At 39.1% G+C, this 24,633-nt stretch overlaps 1 protein-coding gene across 16 annotated transcripts in view; it reads right to left on the bottom strand.

The window, feature by feature from the left end:
• LOC129725340 (small conductance calcium-activated potassium channel protein) overlaps positions 1-24,633 on the bottom strand; it is a 355,723-nt gene that overhangs the window by 168,637 nt on the left and 162,453 nt on the right. For all 16 annotated transcript variants that reach the window (XR_008728076.1, XM_055681026.1, XM_055681027.1 and 13 more), the window contains 2 exons: positions 16,970-17,106; positions 16,460-16,688 (listed from right to left, as the gene is read on the bottom strand). Coding sequence is in view for 15 of the 16 variants with exons in the window: in XM_055681026.1 (XP_055537001.1) it covers positions 16,460-16,688; positions 16,970-17,106 (366 nt within the window). In the remaining variant the exon portion in view is untranslated. The remainder of the gene's footprint in view (positions 1-16,459; positions 16,689-16,969; positions 17,107-24,633) is intronic.

The raw sequence follows: 24,633 nt of genomic DNA on the forward strand, positions 1-24,633 counted from the left end.
AAGCGCTTTGGATCTATCCTTATGTTCGACGTCGCTACGGTTGGATTGCACATGGAAGGTAATCCTCGATCCTCACGGTAGCGACCATCTGCCTATTCTTATTTCAATTACTAACGGTTCAACTCGCATGCGACCAATTGACATTCCGTATGACCTCACACGGAATGTCGATTGGAAGTTATACGAGGAAATGATTTCAAAAGCGGTCGAGTCGGTTCAACATCACCCACCACTAGAAGAATACAACCTCTTCGCGGGCTTAATCCTCGACGCCGCGTTGCAAGCTAAAACGAAGAAATATCCCGGCGTAACGATCAAAGAGCGGCCTCCAATTCGTGGTGGGACATAGAGTGCTCCGATGTCTACACGCAAAGATCCGACGCGTTTTTGGCCTTCCAGAAAGGAGGTATACCCGACGACTATATACGGTATTCGGAGCTTAATACCAAGCTTAAAAGCCTGGCTAAAGCAAAGAAACGCAGATATTGGCGTCGGTTCGTGAACGAGACGTCGAGGGAGACATCGATGAGCACTCTTTGGAACACAGCCCGAAGAATGCGGAATCGCGTAACGGTCAACGAAAGCGAGGAGTCTTCAAGTCGGTGGATATTTGAATTTGCCAGGAAAGTATGTCCGGACTCTGTTCCTGAGCAAAACATTGTTCGCGATGCGTCTCCGGGCCACGACGCGATAGAATCACCTTTTACGATGGCAGAATTTTCAGTTGCCCTCCTGTCCTGTAACAATAACGCGCCTGGGTTAGATAGAATCAAATTCAAATTGTTGAAGAATCTACCCGGCAATGCCAAGAGGCGCTTGTTGAACTTGTTCAATAAGTTCCTGGAGCAAAACATTGTACCGCAGGATTGGAGGCAATCGCCATCCAAAAACCAGGGAAACCAGCTTCTGATCACAACTCTTATAGGCCGATTGCAATGCTATCCTGTATCCGGAAATTGATGGAAAAAATGATACTCCGTCGTTTAGACCATTGGGTCGAATCAAATGGTCTACTATCAGATACTCAATTTGGCTTCCGCCGTGCCAAAGGGACGAATGATTGTCTTGCGTTGCTTTCAACAGATATTAAGCTGGCGTATGCTCGCAAAGAACAAATGGCGTCTGCGTTCTTGGACATTAAGGGGTCTTTTGATTTCGTTCTATTGACATTCTTTCGGGTAAACTTCACCGACAAGGATTTTCTCCAATTTTGAACAATTTTTTGCACAATTTGTTGTCCGAAAAGCACATGCATTTTACGCACGGCGATTTGGCAACTTTTCGCATTAGCTACATGGGTCTTCATGTCCATGTCCTTCTTTACAACTTTTATGTAAATGACATCGACGAATGTCTGGCAAATTCATGCACGATAAGACAACTTGCAGACGACAGTGTAATCTCTGTTACAGGAGCCAAAGCTGCCGATTTGCAAGGACCATTGCAAGATACCTTGGACAATTTGTCTGCTTGGGCTCTACAGCTAGGTATCGAATTCTCTCCGGAGAAGACTGAGATAGTAGTTTTTTCTAGGAAGCATGAACCTGCTCAGCTTCAAACACAATTAATGGGTAAAACGATTTTACAGGTTTTGGTACACAAATATTTTGGTGTCTGGTTCGACTCTAAAGGCACCTGGGGTTGTCACGTCACGTTAGGTATCTGATGAAAAAATGTCAACAAAGAGTGAATTTTCTTCGTACAATAACCGGACAATGGTGGGGAGCCCACCCAGGAGACCTTATAAGGCTTTACCAAACAACGATATTGTCTGTCATTGAGTACGGGTGTTTCTGCTTCCGCTCCGCAGCAAACACACATTTGATCAAACTGGAGCGAATACAATATCGTTGTTTGCGTATCGCCTTGGGTTGCATGCAGTCGACCCATACGATGAGTTTGGAGGTCTTAGCTGGAGTACTACCATTGAAAAACCGCTTCTGGAGCCTGTCTTCTCACATTCTTATCAAATGTGAGGTCTTGAACCGTCCTGTAGCAATGGGCGATATTGTATCGGTATCGGAAATATCGATACTTTCGAGACGATATTTCGATTTTTTGGATCGATACACAGGCGTCCGATACTCGACCGTATCGATACTGAAAACCGCGATATTTGTATCGATATTGTTTTATGCCCACGGACCATACGAGCTGGAACCACTGAAAAGCTGCCACTGTCAGTATAAATATCACACAAGTCTATTTGCACTAGCGAAACTTAGATGGAGAAATAGATAGAGAGAATGTTGTGAGCCAAACGAACTGTCAAAATCTAAGCTAAACGCAGCATAGGGCCAAATTCGAAATTTGTTTTACTTAAGCCACACTTTTAAAGCCAAAAGGAAGTGCTCAATAATAACGTGTTCACAAATACTTTCAAAAATAGGCATAGCTCTACGTTGCCGTATTAAGCCACAAAACTTATATTGTTTCTCTGACAATTGATTAAAATATTGTTTGTTTACATTTATACTCAGCTTCATTTGTTTTTATTTGAATTAATTCTACTTTCTGCGTTAAAATGCATCCACAAACCCCTCAAACGAAATTCAACGTTATCAGAAATGATGTTTGGCTTCGATTTAGTTGGGCTAGCGGAAGGCCAACTAAAACGTAGCCCAACTAAACATAGCCCAACGAGCGAAATTTGACTGTATTTTAAAAACAAATATAAGTTTTCTGGTTACACTGTTCAGATCGAATATTGGCAAGCGGAAACTAACTCATGCTTTCCGTCGACACAAGTTAGAGTACAAGTGAAAAATAAAATTGCAATATCTATTAGTTAGAAAAATTCAGCGGTAGACTTCACTATCTTATTTTCGCTGACATATCCAACTTTTTTACGTCATCAACTTCCTTATCAATTAATATGGAAGTGTGTCAATAATTTATACAAATAAGACGGGAGCTTCACAGCCCATTGGGCCAGTGAATACAAATCTTGAAGATATAAGTTGTTTAATTCATTTGTTTGCCAAAGCTCAGAATTTCTGCATTACCTGTATGTATTTGTTTGTGAAGTCATTTGATTCATGCTGCTCTAGAGAATGCGGATAGATACCAGAAAAACAACAAAAAGTCGGCACATCAAATTTCCATTGCTGGAAACCACCAAAATTTTGCTGATTTTTGGTGTGCTGTGCTTCCAGCAATCTGTTCAGCAAAATGAAATTTGCTAATTATTCAGTAATGCTCAATTGCATAAAAGTGACAGGTCGTTTGCTGCATGTTCAGTAAAACGAAATACAACTTGCTGGTTGTCAGCTATGACAATTTGCTGTTCATTCAACAAAGCATAAATCAGTTTGCTGGTTAACCAGTTAGTTCAAGGGAACCATGTTTCCGTCAGGCACCAGATTCCATCCGCCGATCGGATCATAGGCAAATTACTGTTGAACTAGAGATGTATGATTATCATTTCAACTTTTAAGTTCATCTAGCCCAACAAGGACTTAGCTATGGTCCCATATTCGCTATCAGGAGCTTAGCGATGATCCCGTACCAGCTGCACAGCGATTTGGCGCGTTTTACTAATGACAGCTTGACGTAAATTTTTTGACATATCAATTCTTTTGCTGGATTCCAGCAAACATTCATTTACTGTTTTCTGTTCAGCAAATAGTTTTGCTGTATTTTCGCGAATCACTGAATCGATTACTGGTTTTCAGTAAATGTATTATTGTTTCAGTTGAAAACCGAAATAATGACTCGCGTCTTTCGATTTTTTAACCTTATACACAATTGCGCATTGTGTATGACGCATCTAGTGCGCTGTGTAGCGCATCTGACGCGCAATACAGCGCACTAGATGCGACACTATGCGCATTGTGCATAAGGTAAAAAAATCGAAAGTCGCGAGTCGGTATTTCGATTTTCAACTGGAACAACAATATCAAAAATTCAAAAAATGATCTCAGCTATTGTATCGATACTTCTGGTATCGATACTTTTTGACCGATATTTTGAGTATCTCGATACTTGTGGTTCTTCGGGTATCGATTCTGAAGTATCGATACTCTCCGTCGTATCGCCCAAATTTTGAAAGGTTAATCGAACTTAATTCTCAAACCCGTTTTATGACATTGTATTTCAATCACATGTCCCATAATATTAACCCTTCTTCGAATATTCCAAATCCTGTCGACTTATCAAATACTTCTGATTCTACTGTGTTTTTCGGTACATCCATGATAGAAGAAACTCGTGGAATCCCGGATCATTTACGCGTGCAGCAGATCCCCAAAATTTTTTCCAATAAATATCGAAACATCAACTGCGACAATATGTTCTACACTGACGGATCACTTCTTGATGGGTCCACTGGCTTCGGTATTTTCAATAACAATTTAACCGTCTCCCATAAGCTTGATAATCCTGCTTCTGTTTACGTCGCAGAATTGGCTGCAATTCAGTACACCCTAGGGATTATCGAAAAAATGCCCACGGACCATTATTTCATCTTTACGGACAGTCTCAGTTCCATTGAGGCTCTCCGATCGATGAAAGATGTTAAGCACTCTCCGTATTTCCTGGGGAAAATACGGGAACATCTGAGTGCTTTATCCGAAAAATCGTATCAGATTACCTTAGCGTGGGTCCCTTCTCACTGCTCGATACCGGGCAATGAGAAAGCGGACTCTTTGGCTAAGGTGGGCGCAACAAACGGTGGAATTTATGAAAGACCAATTGCCTTTAATGAATTTTTCTCATTTGTACGTCAGAATACGATCATCAGTTGGCAAAATGCTTGGACCAGAGGGGAACTGGGAAGGTGGTTACATTCCATAATCCCCAAGGTGTCGACGAGCCCGTGGTTCAAGGGGTTGGATGTAGGTCGGGATTTCATTTGCGTGATGTCCCGGCTTATGTCCAATCACTATAGATTTGACGCGCATCTCCGTCGTGTTGGGCTCGGGGAAAGTGGTATCTGTGCCTGTGGTGAAGGTTATCACGACATAGAGCACGTTGTTTGGTCATGCCCTGTACACCGTGACGCCAGGTCTAAATTAATAGCTTCCCTGCGGGCCGAAAGTAGGCAGCCGGCTGTTCCTCTTCGTGATGTCTTGGCGAGCCGTGACCTATCCTACATGTCCCTTATATACGTTTTCCTGAAATCCATCCACGCCCCAGTTTAATCCTATTCCCTTCCGCCTACATCCAACCAAACGACAAGAACACGTTAAGACCCCGGATCCGGAAACAGCAACTAGACCCGACCGATACTCTCAGGTCCCGAGGGAGACAACCCAATATGCCAGTCCGTAATATCTTGGCCCAGCAGCGGAACATGTGCTTACCTATGGCAATGAAAACCATCATACAGTAAACCAGTGCTTTTAATGCAAAATATTATAGCTTTAAGTTACATTTAGCTTCAGCTCGTAGTCGGCAGCGAGGATAAAAAATTTGCTTTTAGTTATTAAGATACTTTAAAAAGTAAGCTACCAGATATAATTGGCGCCGTTAAACATTAAATTGTATTTGTGCCGTGTCAAATAAATTATAGATGAACAAAAAAAAAACTATTATAAAACGTTTGATGCTTTACAACGATATTGCAAAATAATATGTCTTTTCAGTGCCAAGTAGCAATTGTGTTTGTGCAGCTTCAAAGTTCACAGGTGTGACTGAAAACGTTTGGCCAAGGTCGAATTAAATGTTTTAGGTATTGCAATAATCGTTCGTTGTCAATTATTTTCCGTGCATAGAAGTAAACAATAACAACGTAAATAAATGATTGCTGCATAATCTGTGGGCATAAGTTTTCATATTGCGGAGAGCAAACAACATCCATGTGTGTCAGATTTCAAGCAACGCTGTAATAAATTTCCTGTGCCAACTCAATTAATTTACACTGAATAAAATTCGGCTTGATATCATTCGCGACTGTTTTACTATAGCTATTAAGGTATCGAATAAATTTGTGCACATCCTATGCGCCCGACACACGAGTGCAGCTGCGTGTTGCATTTCAGATCACACTCCGGATGATAGCCACTTACGTTGTCAAAGGGGAGGGCTGATTGCATTGTAAAAAATAAATTTATTCTCATCTGTCAATAGCAACATATAGTCGATTGAAACAGATTCCAAGAAAGCTTTTGACTTATAGAACAAAACCGTTTTGTTTGGAAGCTGGAGATGCTGAATAATGAAAACATAATTGGCGATAAATGAGTTTACCCCGTCAGTGTTCAGCCTCTGTTCACGCTTGTGACATTCGAACCGAAAATAGCTCTCCGTAAATTGTTTCATATTTTCGATGCAACCCGACGCGTGGCGTCGGACGTCGGACGGACGGCACCGTTCACTGAATGGGAAGAAACTTGAAATACGCATACACACAAATGTTCACTAATGATGTTGTAAAATTTATTGAAACTAATTAATTAACCATCAGGTAGGTGGAGATTGAAAAATGTTTATCCATTTATTACAACATAAAAGCCGTCGTCACATTGCACAGGCAATGGTCCGAATAAGTTGCACATCGTGCCTGGCAACGGAAGCCGCCTGTCAACATAATCGGTGAAAGAGAATGTGGAAAAGCGATTAATTTCATGCTCTTCTCTATCTCTGCGGTTCACTGGTCACCCTTTTCTGCCGGTTTGGATTTTTTTTCGCTCGTTTTCCGGTGTGGTAGGAAATCTACTTCAGAGCTTATTTTAAGTGAATTAATGGTTGGAGATAATAGTGATAATGCAATGCGGTTGAAATGAACATAAAGGGTTTAAACCTCGCTTGATTAGAGATTTCGATGAGTGTGTGTTCTGTTTCTATATATTTGCGTTGACAGTGAATTTAACAGTTGTAAAAAAGGGTCAAGGTAATGTAAAATTTGAATATATGCTCATAATAAAAATGAGTGATAATAGTCATGATATTTTTGGCATTTATCGACGATAAACTTGTTTACACAGAAAATGCCAAAGTAGTAAAGAATAGGCTAGTTTTTTTTAAACTGAGCAAATGTTCCATTGACTCAATAACTTTAGTCTTTATCCTATTTTTACCGTCAGATTGTTTGTTTTTCGAAGTTAGTTTCATGGTGCAATGATTTTTGCCAACCACGTTGCTAATCAATTGTATTGTTTTTTGCCGCTTACGAAGACATTTCAAAAATGTACATACAAATACGCACTGACCGAAATGTTTGGTACAAATGTGTTATGTTCAACGAAACGTGTCATCCTCGTGGGATGACTGCATGTCACAACAGCAAACTCTAACTCCGGGTAAACTGGGGAAATACTTGCAAGAGAACTGGCTGACAGTAGTCTACATATTCTTTGCTAAGGGATACCACAGAAGTAAGTCAATGGAAAATCCGCAATTTCTCGGACCGAACACGTTTTTCTTATCGTGGCTACAATTGAAAAAAAAAAAGAAAAAGAATATTTCCCCCAGCGGTCTTTCGCACAGAAAGAAAAGCAGCTCTAGAATGCTCGAATCAAACCAGCACGTATAGCGCATAGCGGCGATGTTCATTGTTGGTCTGTGTCATGAAATCTGATTTAATGTTTCAATATTTTGTCACTATGTAGCGACTATCGTTTCATCGCTGTGCAATATTTACAGAATAATCATGCTATCTGCGGTGAGAGATTTGAATATTTTGTTGAATAATTCTAGTTTTAGTTTGAGAACCGGTATTTATTTTATGCAAATTTAGATTTCAGCAGTTAATGCTCCACCATTATAGATTAATACAAAAATATATGACTATCGTCCAACTGTTGTCAGCAGTGCCATTTATTAAATAGCAGATTTGCAATTTCTTACATTTTTGAGCTGGTTAGGGAGGCTGTTAGTTGTTTCTTTGTAACCTTTGAAAAACTAATTCGATAACCGTGCAACTTTCTATGGGTTGGAAAACGGTTGGACACGTGTCACTCACCTCTGTTCAGCAACTCCTATCTGACCCTCTACGAGGAGCCGACCGGAATGCGAGTAATCTTAGCGGAGATCGAGTAACCTCGGTAAAAAAATTTGGTCGTATGCTGACTGGGAACGGAACGAACAACGACATTAGAAATATAGAACGGAACAATCTGCAAAGACCTAGTCTACGTTGTCATGGAAACACAGAACGGTAAACGATTGGAAATTGGGTACTGAAAACGTCCGATCTCTCAATGAACTGGCGCCAGCTGGCTTACTTGCTTGTGAACTACAGCGACAGGGAGCCGAAATCGCAGTTATTCAGGAGATTCGGTGGCCAGTTTCCGGAAAAAGGGAATATTGCACAAACTTATTTTAAGTAACACATCTCCTACAGTGGTGGAAAAGCAGCGGAACGGGGCGTCGGCTTCGGGAAATCAAAAAACAAGAGTCATTTTGTGGAGGCGCATAGATGACCGGATATGCGTGTTGAAGATTTAAGGCAGATTCTTTAACTATATTTTAATCAACACCTACGTCCCAACAAACGACGATTCGATGACGTCAAAGATGAGTTCTATGAAAAGCTTGAACATATGACGCGCCCTAAACATTGTAAAAGTCGTCCTCGGAGATGCAGACGCACATTTGGAAGTGAAGAATTTTTCCGTCCGGTCAATGGAAAGCATAACTTCCACTCGTCAACCAATGAAAATCGCTTGAAGTTAATAACATTGAATATTCGGAAATACACCTGGAGGCATCCAAATGGAGAAATCTGTTCCTAGATCGATCACGTACTGATTGACGGTCGGCACTTTTCGGATGTTACTGATGTTAGATCTTTGGCCCTCGTTTATAAGTTTCGTTCGTTTGTAAGATTCGGGCACGGTAAGTTTGTAAGATTCGGGCACGGTTGACGAACGAACAGAGATAGATACAGAGAAGTAAGAGCTGCCGAAAATAGAGTCCGCCGTCGGAAGTAGCGCGAGCACGAGGAGCAGGTGATTATCAGCACACAAGACAATTTTGCTAGGAACCCCAACACAGGATGAGGTTAAAAATGTGACTAGTGAGCAGTAAAACGACAAGGCCACTGGGAAGGATGGTATCTCGAGAAACTTCTAAAAGTGGATCATACTGAGGATCTGGGTGGATGAATAAATCCCGGACAACTGGTTGGAAGGCGTCATATGATCAATCCACAAGAAGGGTCATTGACTGGATTGTTACAACTATGGAGGCATGACGTTAGTCAACTCCTGTTCTTTAGATTGAGACTGTCAAGAGAATTCTTCGTCGTCGAATACCAGGCTGGTTTTCGACAGGGGCGTTATATGACGTATCAAATTTTCATCCTGCGACAGATTCTCGATAAGTTCTGGGAGTATGACTTGCAGACTCACCATTTGTTTGTAGATTTTAAAGTGGCATACGACTCAATGGAAGGTCCCGTAGTTAGCACACTCGCGCAAAACTAGCGCAGTTTAGGACGCTTCCGGTTGCCCTTCATGGACATGAAGCGTGGGCGTTGAAGCAAGCTTGGAAGATGAAGTGTGGTGCGGGCGCATGACGAGTTGTACCAGGTATACAAACATGCTGAGCGTGGCAGGTTTTAGAGGACTTGACCTGCAGCCAGAAAATAGTCAAAATAAGTCATGGTTCAAAAAAAAAAAAAAAAAAAAAAAATACTGCTAGCACAAAATGACAATTTGACGCACGCAACGACCCCGTGCTCCTTTGTCAACTTTATGCGCCACGCACTTTTATCTGCTCGCGGCCATCATAGTCGTCCTGGCCTTGTTAACGGTGATTCTGAAGAAGTTTCCCAGCCTGCCCTTTCAGGCAAGTATGCGTGTAATGCAAAACTTTCTCTCGGTGATGATTTCAACTGTTTCATCCAATCTCCGTCTACAAGCTACTGCAACGACCAATCCGTAAGCCCTGATTACACCAGATTGTCTAGTGTCAAACCTGTTCTGTCGACTAAATACTGCGACGAACATTTAGCGAGTACGGATAGCAACGGACCTTCTTTTTATCCAACTCTGCAACCGGGTCGCACTGTAGAATGTACTATGGAAGCTCCAGGCCCTCCCAACCCAGTCGAGCTAATCCCAGCCTGCGCTCTTCACAGTTGTCCCGTTCCTGTGGTTGGTTGTGGTGCAGGAGTCTTCCATTCTGTAACCGCAGGCGAGGACCCCCGTAATTTATGTAATAAACCCTCGGTACCTGGTGCATCATTTTTTAGCCAGTCCTACTTGCAGTCAAACCCATGCATGGCATTGAGGGATGTTTAGACGACGACGATGTGCGCCTCTAATACCAAAACGTCGGAGGCATGAGCTGCAATGTGCATGACTACTTGCTAACTGAAACCTGGCTCGACTCACGAACACTTTCTTATTTTATCGCTGCGATCGTGAGCCCGCAAATAGTCGAAAACTTTCAGGCAGTGAAGTGCTAGTCGCAGTGAAGAAAAGGTTGAAAGCTCAAGAATTGGAAGACGATTAGTGGAATAGTATCGAGCAGGAGTGAGTGTGCATCGAACTGACGAACCGCGAAGTCTTCCTGTGCGGAATTTTCGTTCAACCCGATCGAGTACGCGATGATACTCTACTAGAGGCTCACTGCCGATCTGTCATGTCAGTAGTTGATATGGGTACCGTGTCCGACGAGTTTTTTGTCATCGGGATTTATAACTAACCCTCAGCATTACGGTTTCTCGACTGTTATAGCTCTTCAACGCTACGACAGATCAACTATGTGACAAACGAGAATAATCGCTGTCTGGATCTATGTTTCGTCAGCGCACAGGACGTTGCCCCTGTTATTTCGCTCGCTCCATCACCTCTGGTCAAGCATGTAAGGTACCACCCTCCATTAATCCTAGTTCTTATGAACCATTGGTTAAACACGAAAACCATCACACCTGTTTCATACGATTTTAGGTATGCTGATCACCGAAGCACATAATTTTGCACGCAATTGACCGTCATGTTCCCAAGACAGGTCGTTCACCAAACAGTAAGCCCTAGATGTCCCGCGACCTCCGCATGTTGAGGGCCAGAAAAAGAGCCGCATTTCGGACGTATTCTAGATTTGGTACACTTTCGTTGCGCGACAGATACAAAGGGTACACAGTGTAATTGTTTCAGACGAGACAAAATCAATCATGCCATTACGATTGCTAAACTCGAAAGACTCGGTATTAGCGGTAGTGTGTTGCGTTGGTACTGCTCCTACCTTTTCGGTATCAAACTAATTGTAACAATAGATGATTTTCAAGCAGAAGCTTTTACGGCCTCGTCTGGAATCCCACAAGGCAGCCACTTGGGACAATTGATCTTCCTGTTGTGCTGCAGTGATGTGAACTCTGTACTCAAAGGCTCTCGTTTGTCCTTCGCTGACGATTTTTATGAAGATCCTTCGATGATGGATGCAACCTGCCTCCAGCGAGAGTTTGACATGTTCATGAATTGGTGCAACTTGAATTGCATGCTTGTCAATCCTGAGAAATACTCCGTGATTACCTACACCCGCATCCGTCAACCTGTCATCTTTGACTTCAACCGCTGTGGTCCGTTTCACTTTCGAATATTGTTCCGTTGTCAGCATTCATTGTACCGAAACGGGACGGCAAGGATTGAATCCGTTCAACGCCGCTTCATACGCTTTGCTCTCCGTCGACTATCTTGGCGTAATCGGTTTCGTTTGCCGAGTTATAAAAACCGATGCCGAATAATCCACGTGGAAACTCTCCAGGTGCGGGGAAAAATCGCTATGGCCTTGTTTGTCGCTGATCCGTTGCAGGGGAAAATCAATGGTCCTGCTATTGTGGGGTTAATTAATGTTAAAGTACGTCCTAGAGCACTGAGGAATAATTCATTGCTGAGAATACCTTTTCAACGCATTAACTACACGTGAAAGTTCAATCGATGTGTCTTCCAAATTCGCACAAATTTCATTCAATCACCACAACTCATTTAACACACCTTTTATGATAAGTTATTTGCAGTTGATAGCAGAGGGATCAGTTTAGCCTTCTGAACGAAAACCACGCTTGGGAGAGTTACTAAAGCTCAATTATTACCAAAATGAAAAGACGCTCCAGAAAAACGAGAAAAGCAGATAGGAGCTTTTGAAATATTTGTCTAGATATATTGAAGTCAGACTATATATCATATACACGAGAATCGTGATGTTTCGGTAAATTTCAATTGCGGGTTAACGATCATTTTGAGGCGCTCGAAAAATCGTGCCTCATTTTCGTGCGCCGGTTCATATAAACTACTTGCGCATCCCTAATAAAACGCTAGAACACCCTTCACTTTAGCGATTCATGTTCCCTCACACAACTTAGTGACGCTGGTGCCAGACTTAGCATTGGCCAAAAATTGCAGAAGTATCGATACTCGAGTATCGATAATTTTTCTCCGGAGGTATCGATGCCAGGTTGATAACGAAAGCGGAGCATTGATACCAGCTGTTTCGATACTCTGCCTGCTACTTGAAACAGGTCTATGAAAAGCTACAATTTTTTCTTGATCATTAATATGGAAAATTGGAGATGCCAGGTGTTTTTGAAAAATGTAAGCAACTATTCGAAAAACCGACAAAATCTGTTTAAAGTCTGAAAAAAATTATCCGTGATTTGAAAAAATGCGTTCGCGCAGGCAAAAGTCTGCTTAAATTTTCACAGATGTTGAGAAAGTCTGTGTAAATATAAAGAAACTCTAACAAAAATCTGCAGACTCTGGAAAAATATACTTAGGGTATCGTACGTCTTCGTCAGTGGTTTTCTTCGGCCCCCTTTTGCATAAGATTGCTGCAGAAAAACTGACGAAGAAAACCACTGACGAATACGTTCGATACCCTATCTGCGAATTATCAAAAATCTGCAGACAAATCTGCATATTTTGTTTCCCTGCGTTCAATAGACTAATGGTACCAGAATGCGACAGTGGTGACAGAAGCATATGTCACACACACAAATCAATGCAATAGCATACGCGCGTCTGCGGCCTTATTTGAAATATAGGGCAGCACGATAATCCTGGCTTCTTATTCTTTATTGCCTGCCTTTTTGCAAAAACTCGGCGATTACGATTTTGATCTGCACAGACAGTATTACCAAATGCGGCAGCATTTTTCTCGTAAGAGGCATGAAAAACCGCCTTAGTGTCTTTTACAAAACGAGCACAAACCAAATTTCTGCACTGTTTGTAGAAGACTTTAACGCGATGGATCATATCCGCGCACTTCTACAAGGCTTTTCCGTTAGACAATTTGTAGCAATCAACAATATTTTCCGATTCTATAGTTTCTTTTCAGTATCGAAAAAATATCGAGGCGAAAGTATCGATCCAGCTTGATATCGAAGTTACCTGCATCGATGAAAAATAACGAGGTTTTAGCCTCAAGGCATCGATACCGTAAGTATCGATACGATATCGGCCAATGCTAGTGCAAGTAACGTGAAATCGTGCATATGAACAGAATGATGTTTTTAAATGACTCCGGTCATGAAAGTTAACCGATCAGTTAATATTTTCATTACCCAAATTATTAGTATTGATTACTGGTTGCACTGTTTTAACGAGAGCAACCTTTTGAAAAACATTATCAATACCAGTACAAATCAACATAACGAGACTAACACCAGGGGAAACCTTTTGAATGTAGTATTTTTTTTTTTATTCTCGCTTATTTTCCGTCGGTCTATTTCCGCCACTGTTGTGGCCAATTACCGACGCCCAGGGAGGCGACTCCACACCCAGGTCCCTAACTCACGACCCGTTTATTAACGGATCGGCGCCAACGGCTTTACTTCCTCATGCGATGGAAGGCGTGATCCCAGAGATTTTTCGCCTCAGAAAATCTCCCGGTGTCGGCTAGGATTGAATCTAGACCAGATGGGTTGGTTGTGAGTGGATCACGCCACCCCACAACCATCGAAACCTATGTCGGCGATCGAAACCTATGTGGGATTCGAACCCAGGCGTCGAGCGTGGTTGGCGGAGACGTTACCAACCACACTAGGCCCCCGCTCTGTTTTGAATGTAGTAGTTTGTAGCTGCCAAATACATTGAAAAAACGCTAAAGCATGATTTGCGTTATGCCCAACACGCAATCATTGTACTGGTTGCAAACTACATCAAGAATTGCGCTGAAAACGCACAATTTTTAACTGGTTTGACCCCATCAAACTTTTGCGTGTACGGACAAAACAGCGCTCCGGTCGGTATACAGCGAGTTTTCAACAAGGTAGCTTCCGTGTTTGATTTTGATTTATCTCGTGATACAATTCGCCTTAAATTTTTTGTGTTTTTTACTACAAATGACGAACAATGAAATTATTGTTGTATCATATCGTATTGTATTGTATTGTATTGTATTGTTTTGTATTGTACTGTATTTTATTGTATTGTATTGTATTGTATTGTATTGTATTGTACTGTATTGTATTGTATTGTACTGTATTGCATTGTATTGTATTGTATTGCATTGTATTGTATTGTATTGTATTGTATTGTATTGTATTGCATTGTATTGTATTGTATTGTATTGTATTGTATTGTATTGTATTGTATTGTATTGTATTGTATCGTATTGTATTGTATTGTATTGTATTGTATTGTATTGTATTGTATTGTATTGTATTGTATTGTATTGTATTGTATTGTATTGTATTGTATTGTATTGTATTGTATTGTATTGTATTGTATTGTATTGTATTGTATTGTATTGTATTGTATTGTATTGTATTGTATTGTATTGTATTGTATTGTATTGTATTGTATTGTATTGTATTGTATTGTATTGTATTGTATTGTATTGTATTGTATTGTATTGTATTGTATTGTATTGTATTGTATTGTATTGTATTGTATTGTATTGTATTGTATTGTATTGTATTGTATTGTATTGTATTGTATTGTATTGTATTGTATTGTATTGTATTGTATTGTATTGTATTGTATTGTATTGTATTGTATTGTATTGTATTGTATTGTATTGTATTGTATTGTATTGTATTGTATTGTATTGTATTGTATTGTATTGTATTGTATTGTATTGTATTGTATTGTATTGTATTGTATTGTATTGTATTGTATTGTATTGTATTGTATTGTATTGTATTGTATTGTATTGTATTGTATTGTATTGTATTGTATTGTATTGTATTGTATTGTATTGTATTGTATTGTATTGTATTGTATTGTATTGTATTGTATTGTATTGTATTGTATTGTATTGTATTGTATTGTATTGTATTGTATTGTATTGTATTGTATTGTATTGTATTGTATTGTATTGTATTGTATTGTGTTGTGTTGTATTGTATTGTATTGTATTGTATTGTATTGTATTGTATTGTATTGTATTGTATTGAATTGTATCATATGGCAATGATCATGATTGTTATTAGTTTAAGTCACGTAACCATCATTGGGACATCTGTTGTCTGTTGATGCTGACTAAATAAATAAATATAGCCGTTAGGAATATCTGCGCAATATTTCTGTCAGATCGAAAACGGTTGATCGTTTTTTTGTTAAGTTGCTGAAAATGGGTGCTTTAAAAAAGGGTGAACTGTGAAAATATCTTTAAAATGTCATGTTGAAGTTTTCCCACAGCGAAATCATATTTTTTACTTTCTGATTGTGAGATTTCATATATTTGGTTTGTCCTCGTTAATTTTTAGAGCTTTGAAATTTGTTTGCAAATATATATTTGTCATTATTTACGAAACATTTACGTCAGTGTTACATTTTTATTCATTTCAGCAATTGAAAATTCTGTATAGGGCATCCTTTCAAAGTTTATCAATTTTTCTATTAAAGTTCTGCTAAACATATGTTTTCATCATTTACAATTAGATACATTTTAATCAGCTCCCTACATTACTCTAATCACTTGGGTTAGACTTTGTTATTGATCAGCTCTTCGTTCAAAAGTTTTATACCCTGTTTACCATGGGCATGAATAAGGCCCAAATATCCGTTTTGAAATATAGAACAGCCCCATCACTTCGAAATTCTAAAATAAATTATCAATGTGAACGCGTGGTTATTTGTTCGATGACAGTGTCGAACCGCATCCATGTAGGTTGACATTGGGCGTATTTAAAACATCTTACTTAGTTTAGAAGAGTTGATAGTAGATATGAATATGGGAGTCAAACGCATACTTCCAAAATAGATAATACAGTGCCATTTCTAATTTTATCACGGTCAAAAGAGGCTGTGGTTTCGAGGAAATGATGGATGTTAGTATTTTTTGTTGAAAAGCATTGAAATTCAGCAAAAATACTGATTTTTATCATTTCACCAAGTTCACGGGGAGATGTTTTTTGGCCGTGATAAAATCGAAAAAGCACTGTACTTGAAGTTTGTTGTGTGAAATAGCAACAAAAATAGGTACAACGCCTCATCAAGGATATTTTATTCTGCCTTGTACAGTTATTAATTATGTCAATGCAATACCTTTATAAGAGATGATTTTGCCGCTGACAGCTAGTGTAAATTGATTTATGGAGAATATATTCAAACTGTTGTCATTTACTCACCTTAGTATATACACCAGCGCTACTTAATTCATTTTCTATCACCATCACAATTATGCCGAACATACCCATGACGAGGGCGTAATCACTGATTCGTTTACGCTTCTCGAACAGCGCTTTCCGTCGTCCGAGTCGGTATCCTACATTCGGTTTGTGCTTTTGACCTGGACCGCCTTGCACCGTGCCGGGACCTTTACAGACGCCGCCACCCAGGCCTCGCTCCTCCATGTACCTTGATGATAACATTCATTAATGTTGTTATGCTGCCTTGTCGGAGGAAAAGTTTATGGTCGTGTTATGGCGGGGCAGGTATTGTTATTTATATTTGTCTCGAGCTGCACACCGTCTTGGCGTTGGATTGCATTCGCGCCACTCAGACTTAGCGTCGGTCTCGGCAATTCCGGTAGTCGGAGAGCCGTTTGCTCGAATAACACGGAAGGACACTGGGAGAATGGTGGTACACACACGGGAAGAGAGAGAATGGAACACACACACACGGAGAGGGATAATTACCTGGGATACTCTGAGTGTACGCCCACGAGCGCGATACCGGCTTCTTCTGTGCATGCAGCCGATACTGTTTCTCGATTTCCGGCGCACGGTGTTTTCATCGATCCAGGAATCGACAGCGTGGACACAGGCTTTCGGAGCTGCATGTCGAGATGAAAAGAAGAAGAAGAAGAAGAAAATACCAATAAATGTTGGTCACTGATTGGGTTTGTGCTTGAAAGCGTAACAAAACTTTGAAATGAGGAGAAACGGTGTATAAAAGGTTTTGCTGTCTAATCTCTACAGGTATCTATAGCAGCATTTGGCAGCAGGCAGAAACATTAAGGTAAGCTTTGCAAAAGCAAGCGAACAACATGCACAAGGAAACTCAAGCAACATGAGATAATCAATTCATCCCCGTCGTCGCTGGGTAGTAATAATGATTAACGATTCGACTGCGTGTCAAGGTCAGTTCGGTAGGCATGTCGCTAACAGGAAACCTGACTATCAATTTTATAAACGTCGACGCAAAGTGGATATATTGCGAGTGATTAATTATCAGTTTTCAATCGATGAACACTCACGCACTTGTACAGTGAAATGTAAGCATATCTTTAATAGGTTAGTATGAAAGTAAATTCGCACTTTGAACACATTCTAATTTTTTTCCCGAAGTTTGGTTTTTATTCATACTTATATAAATAAAAATAAATGTATATGAAAACAAAGTTCGGATATTGCCAATTAGTGTTAACTACGACTTTGCTTGCCGCAAAATGCCATCTGTCATACATAAGCAGTCTTCTTGCTGGTTAAAAAGGTTTTTGAACTGAGAAAACATATTCCATACCACAGAAGTAATTTGTTTTTAACACGACAGCTACTATCAACATTTTCTGTGCGTTGCATATTTTTTGATGGATGTTATTTCAGTATAAGAGCTCTCAAGGCGACTAAGATTGCGTAGCCTTTTGAGCTCACAACGATTATTACCTTTAGAAGTTTCTGGAAAGAGGATTCAAAGATCTCTTCTGTTTGTAGAAAATGGAACGACGTAGGTACAAACTAATACAGCAATGCGGAAAGCAAAAGGTGAACATTGAAGTGCATACGCGAAGGCTGCATTTGATACTCCAAGCTGCACCAGAACCTATCGATCACGTTTGCTTAGATTCATGATGACATTTGGTTTAATTAATCTTCTTTACCGAGATGCGTTCACTCATGCCGGAGTTTGTTCCGCATGAATCAATACCAAGGCTAATGTAGGGTTATGTATCATAGTCTATCTTAGTATAGAAATGTACGAACAATTTTTTCGAAGCAATTTCCTAGATATTTGAGATCCTAAAATCAGTTCATTGAATAAGTTATTCAGCTTATTTACCTGTTCTTGATTCAATTTTTTCATCGAATCGCCAGAAAATGGAATGGTTTTGACATGAGAAAAAAAAAATTAATTTATGGAATGATATACGGATCACAAAAGTGTAATCAAACTGTTTTTAGTGAAAAATAATCATGCCTAACATTGCACAATAGTTCGAAAAGGCAAAAATGGAACCTAATTTTATAGCGCCTTCACCTTTATCCTAGTTCAATAGTGTCTTCGGAACAATTATTTGTATGAATGATGGCATAATCTCAAATTGTCAAAAGGATGAAAAGTTTACTTTCTCAAAAAAAAAAAAAAAATAAAGCTAACTTCTTTGTGTGAGATAGAGGAATAGTTCACTTGGCAAAGTTGTAGAAGATATAACAATATGAAACTTTACTGAACAAACAAAATTCCTATCTTCTTTGGGTACAACGTATATATTAATTTAACATCACCGTCTTCGACAAAAATATCGCTCAGACTATGAACGAATTCTATAATGTTCTAACAACTAAACTTATCTACTAATGTTGAAATGTTGAAATCGAATTTGTCGTACACATCGTTGATCAAGCGAATATATTTGTCCAAGAGATTGTTGTATCTATATTTGGTTCTGTGGAAGCGGGTAGAGTATAGTTCCGAAAACGACGAGGAGACATTTATTGGCATTTGCTCGAGTGGTAGTCAATTACTCCTTGGAGCACATCAAAAACGAAGAGACGTTGCGCTTTATTACGTCTGATTGACAGTGATCTAAACATATAAGACTGACATCTATCAGGTTAAGCGGGAAGCTTGACTGGGGTGTTCCTCCAGAATGCTGTGCACCAATGTGGAATAGAATGAGCACAAATTTCCGTCAATTCATAAGCGTGACGGCGAATAAACCAGTACAGAAAAATATTTGGAAGGCATAGTTTTGAAATGGTCGTTAAAATTGCGCTCTTCGTCAATTGTCACATTGAGATCGCAGATAGACGGGACATCGTTATATGGATAAAATGAAACTTAATAACACAAACCAAGAATCACCCATTTTTTGCTCTATTGGGGGCCCCAAACAAACTTAAATTTGTTGGGAGTCAATTGGCTTTGACTCCGCTTGACGCTTACATTTCGAATCCTTCTTTTTCACATTTTCCATTCTAGAAAACTCAAAATTGCTCAAACCATAAGTTTCATGGCTTCAAAAGGTAGGTGCAAGGTTTCATTTGCAAATTTTCCTACAAATTTGAATTGCAATGCACCACATAACCAATTGACTTCCGATAAGTTTTGGATTATTTGGAGGCCAAAAAAAAAACATACAAAAATGGTTCAGGAAAATCGATCACTTTACCTCTAGCCTGCGGAGATAAGTTGGATGACCCGTTGAGGAAGAAGTTGGCTGCGGTTGGTCGGCAATCGATGTACTAGAGGTGTAACAAGTCCATAATAGGTGTGATTGGAGATAAAGAAGCCTGATGGAATAGTAAAGGGGCCGCAAGTGCGTTGGTCGATGTTGAGGGGTGGAATTTATCGTACGTCTTAGAATTCTCGAAACAGGAGTCCTTTAGGCCATGTTTCGGGATCCAGAGCTTTCAGCTGAAGCGATGTGTACAATCCAATTTTGAATGCTACGAAGAAAAGTGATTTTATGGCTTCACCCTTTGGTACAAGCTTTACCATTACTGGATTACTTTCGCAATTTAGGCAGGCTTTTGACATTTCACAAACAGCCTCAACATAACGTCTGGACCCCGTGAGAGATAAAGCCAGAATTTTTCGTCTGCTTCGTTTTTGCAAGTAGGTACCAACATAACATTGACAAGTGGCTTTTTGCTACCCACGCGACAGGCTGGTAACACGCGCGCATTTGTTTCACGAGGGCGCTTTATACCCCTATGGTGATCGACTGTGGGCCATCGAGGACTAGCTCGGCGCGTGAGTGAATAGTTTCGAATGCAGTCGTTTAATTTCCGAGCGTAGTTCAGTAATTGCAGACGTAAGCGAAGTAGGGTAGGGAACATATTTTAAGCAGCTTTATGAGCCGTCTGTGTATTGAGACGAAATACTCGAAATGTGTTGGGTGAAATTCAAACAAAAGTATATCAATCTGTTCTCTATCTTTTTCTTGTTTTGTCTTGTTTTCTTGAACTTGTTTTCAGATTGTGAAACAAAGTTAGTTAACTTTAACAATAATTAATTAAAGTTACCAATCGAGGGACACTATTCTAATCACCCCGAACCTATTTTAAGCAGTTTCCATCTGATTTGCAGGCGTTTTTTTTTCAGCACCCGAAGTGGATCTTGAACGGCTGCAATATAGGTTGATTTGTTTCGATTATTGTTTGTGCACAGATTTCTTTATGATTAACGGTATTTCCTATATTGGTAAGACAGCTAGACAATCAAAAATTGCGTTTCCATCATTGAAATTGTCGATATTGATCAAAATTCAGAAGTTTGTGGCCGGTTGTCTTCGACTGATTAAAATAGGCGACACTGCTTAAGCCGTTCCTCACCCTAAGTGGTGATTTTCCACCGACTTGGCACAAAATAGCACAAAAAAGGAAAAAAATCTTACTTGATGTTAGATACGATTGCATCGCACGTGTTACTCCAGAGCATTACATTTATATTTAATGAGCATTTATTTTCCATTGCTTCGCCATCGTGCGCCTAAATGTAGACTTCCAGCGGTACTCGCAATTATTACAATCGGAACAAAGCTCGCACGGCCCAAAATCGAGCAGTATAGGTTTGCAATGTTTGAAGTTTCGTGAATTTCACATTTTGATACATACAAAGTTACAGTCCGGTTACAATGAAATTCAATAGGGTATTATGTGGCAGCTAGACCTTTTATTTGATACTTATTTTGTGGAAATCGGTTCAGTCATCTCTGAGAAAAGTGAGTAAGTTTAAGTATTCTTCGTAATATGTTTCTTTTCATAGCTGGATTTCACATTTTTAAACATAACAGGCAAACTAAAAGTCCGATTGCAAAACAAATTAATAGGGTCTTATGGGGAAACTAGACCTTCGATTTGACACTGATTTTATAAAAATCGATCCAGCCATCTCTGAGAAACATCAGTGAGATTAAACAGTCTCCAGAACACGTTTCTTTCCATAACTTTTGAACCAAATGTTCAATCTTTATAAATTCAAAAGTTTGGGGTTTTTTAGGTAGCCCGTTAATTTAAAACCAATTTTGTTCAAATCGGTTGCGTAGTTTCTGAGATAAAAATGTGATTTTTACATTTTGATACATAACCTTTAAACTAAAAATCCGATTACAAAGAAATTTATTGGGGTCGCAAATAGACCTTTCATTTGCAATTAATTTCATAAAAATCGGTCCAGCCATCTCTGAGAAAAGTGAGTGAGAATAAAAATTTGCATATACACACACACATACAGAAAATGCTGAGCTCGTTGAACTGAGTCGAGTGATATATGACACTCGGACCTTTAGAGTACTTTTATATTTTCGATTTTGCAAGTGATTGCTATACCTTTCTAGGAGAAAGGCAAAAACGTTGGAAAAAAGTTAAAAGTTACTTTGAACACGTTTCAAACATGCTATTTCCTGAATTTGGAGTCACTGATTCCAAATATGGACTCAGAATGTTTGTAACATGTGCAGTTTTTGCAAGAATCCTATTTATCAATTCGTAATTCACGCCAACTTTCGTAACACGAGATTTCACATAACTTTTCCAATGCCATTTTGATTTGGTGTCACTTTATCATCATTATCGAACAGTCCCAAACCGTGTTGTGGACTTTGCTGTACGCATTGATGACCAGTCCAATCCGTTTGATGTTTGATGTCACCTATTGATGTCAAATCAACGTCAAATCCTCCATAAACATCAAGCGATCGAAACCAATTCTTCCGTCACTTTTTCTTATGACGCTGTTAGTTTTTTAAGCATGAAAAACAACATGCCTTATAAATTCTCACATCAAAAATAAAATGCTCTTCAAAATGCCACTGATAGAAAATGTTTGAGCTTGCTCCCTAGAAGAAGGCAAGAAATATATAAAAAGATGTATGTTAGAACAAAACTCGATAACTTTTGACTGGCACGACATGTTCATGAGTTCGGAATTGCAAATGTTCCTTTTTAAAAGGTTTAAAAGTTAATTGGAGACAGTTCTGATGAAAAATTTGATTTTAAAAAGCTAATAATTAAAAACGTTTATATTGTGGTCACCTTATGAAGTTTGGAAAAATTGCTCTAAATCAATTATTTTTAAAGATACAAGTTTTTTTTTATTGTTCTGAATTAGTAGAACTACAACTATTTTTATCTGTTCAAAAACAAACAAAGCACCTTGCTATACGCAACAACTTTGTCGAAGGCGGTTTTTGTCTACAAAATCTCTAAAAAGCACTGGACGCATATTTCCCCGCTTATATTTATTTATTATTTCGACCTGTGTTCTGGACCACTGTGTATTGTAACCTCTCGTGTATTGGTGTGAATCCGAAAAGCAATTTAGAGCACCATTTTAACCCTTTTTTGATTCGTTTTCTTACGTAATAGCAGGCTTGTAAGTGGTTACAATGAAAAATAATTGAGACAAACTGGTCTACTTTAGGAAAGGAGTTTATTTCAAAGAGTAATTTGAATAATGTACGGTATTCTAAGTAATAAAAATAAATTTCCATTCAGGTAAAAATAAAATCTCTCGCTTAATTCTCAAATATTAAATCTTTTTGATTCTCGAGTATCGCGAATACCTAACTAATTTGCGACAGTCGAAAAGTACAACAAAACTTCACATCACAACAATCACTACTTTTAAAAGCAAAAATGCAAACAGTGATTCGATGCAATTTACCGAAAACCAAACACCGACATTGGCATGACACAATTATTCGCCAACTCTCCTTCGTTCGATGGAACTATTTGCTCAACGTCTGATTGTCTACGTCCTTTGAGCAGATCGTACGCTGACTTGTGCAGACAGGAGCAGGGACAATCAGTACTTTGTTCTTTTCCTCGTAGAGTATGCTTTGGAACTGCAATTTCAAACTGCAGAAGCCTCAGCACCGAAATTCCTGCAAGTTGAGTCTTACGTAACGGATGTTTGATACTTTTTTGCGTTCGACATAATCAAATTTGGATTTTCATGAGGTCTGGGTAAAGTATGAAAGAAAACCTCTTGTTTACTTTTTTGAAAGACCATTGATGTAGATTTTCAGTGTAGCTATAGTTATACTGGTTGTCTACCTGGTTCAAAAACCAAAAAGGAGAAACTAGTTTTGCATAACGTTAGTATATTTGGTCATGAAACGCAGAAAGTCATAAATATGGATTATGGAGAAAGAGCTGGTGATTTAAATAATGGTTCCTTGATAGTAATTTTTTTACTGAGTCTGTAGACAGAAGGAAGCGAAAAAACTTGAATATCGATGAGTAAAAAATTTTAATTGAATATTCCTTAAAGAACCGCAGAATTAAAATAGTCCATTATCCAAAAGGGAAAACTGGGACCATTTTCTGGTTGTTTCAATACGAACATTTAATTATCGTCATAGAACTTTCCACCGCCTTCGTCGTGGAATTGGTTAAGCAAAAACTGTCTCTCTGGTCAATAACATTTCTCTTCCTCTTCGAAGCACATTGGCTCTCTGGCTAGCTTTCATAGACTACCACAAACATCGCCTGCACTCTTACCGCATCACATGTGTTATCAAAAAGATGTCTTATTTGTTTGATCATAATTCAATTGAAAAAAAAAAAACACTATTGACTTATGTATCTAGTGGCATAGTTCTACTACGATTTTCGAAGGATAGCATAGTAGATATGTTTTCTTATTGTATATTTCTATCGTTTGAACTAATTCGTATTTTGTCATATGGTTAATTTGAGTGAGTGAAAATATCCACGTTCAATATATTTTGATAAGTTTTGAATCATATTGAAGGGCTCACCACCAGTTTATTCAAATGGCATTTAAATCATTTGCGAAATAGAACCAACATCGGATAGATGAGATTCGATTTGCACCATTTATGTCATCAGAGTTTCAGATATAATTGCCATTTTCACGCTCTTTCGATTCCAATTATCATAAAATTCAATTATCCTCGTTGGTTGACCTTGCTGTCCTTTCTTCTCTATTACCACCGCTTAACAGTTCGCTGTACACATCTAGCCGAGTGGGGCATTTGGGCCTTGGAAGGAGAACGTAAATTTATGGTTGCTTGAGCAATGATTTGCTAACATTACGGAAACCAGCGGCAACAATTAATTTAGCATCAAAGCGTTGAAGGCTGTTATCTCATTGTGTCAATTTTGGAAGC

This window comes from Wyeomyia smithii, chromosome 2, assembly GCF_029784165.1.
Source record: "Wyeomyia smithii strain HCP4-BCI-WySm-NY-G18 chromosome 2, ASM2978416v1, whole genome shotgun sequence".
Classification (NCBI taxonomy): domain Eukaryota; kingdom Metazoa; phylum Arthropoda; class Insecta; order Diptera; family Culicidae; genus Wyeomyia; species Wyeomyia smithii.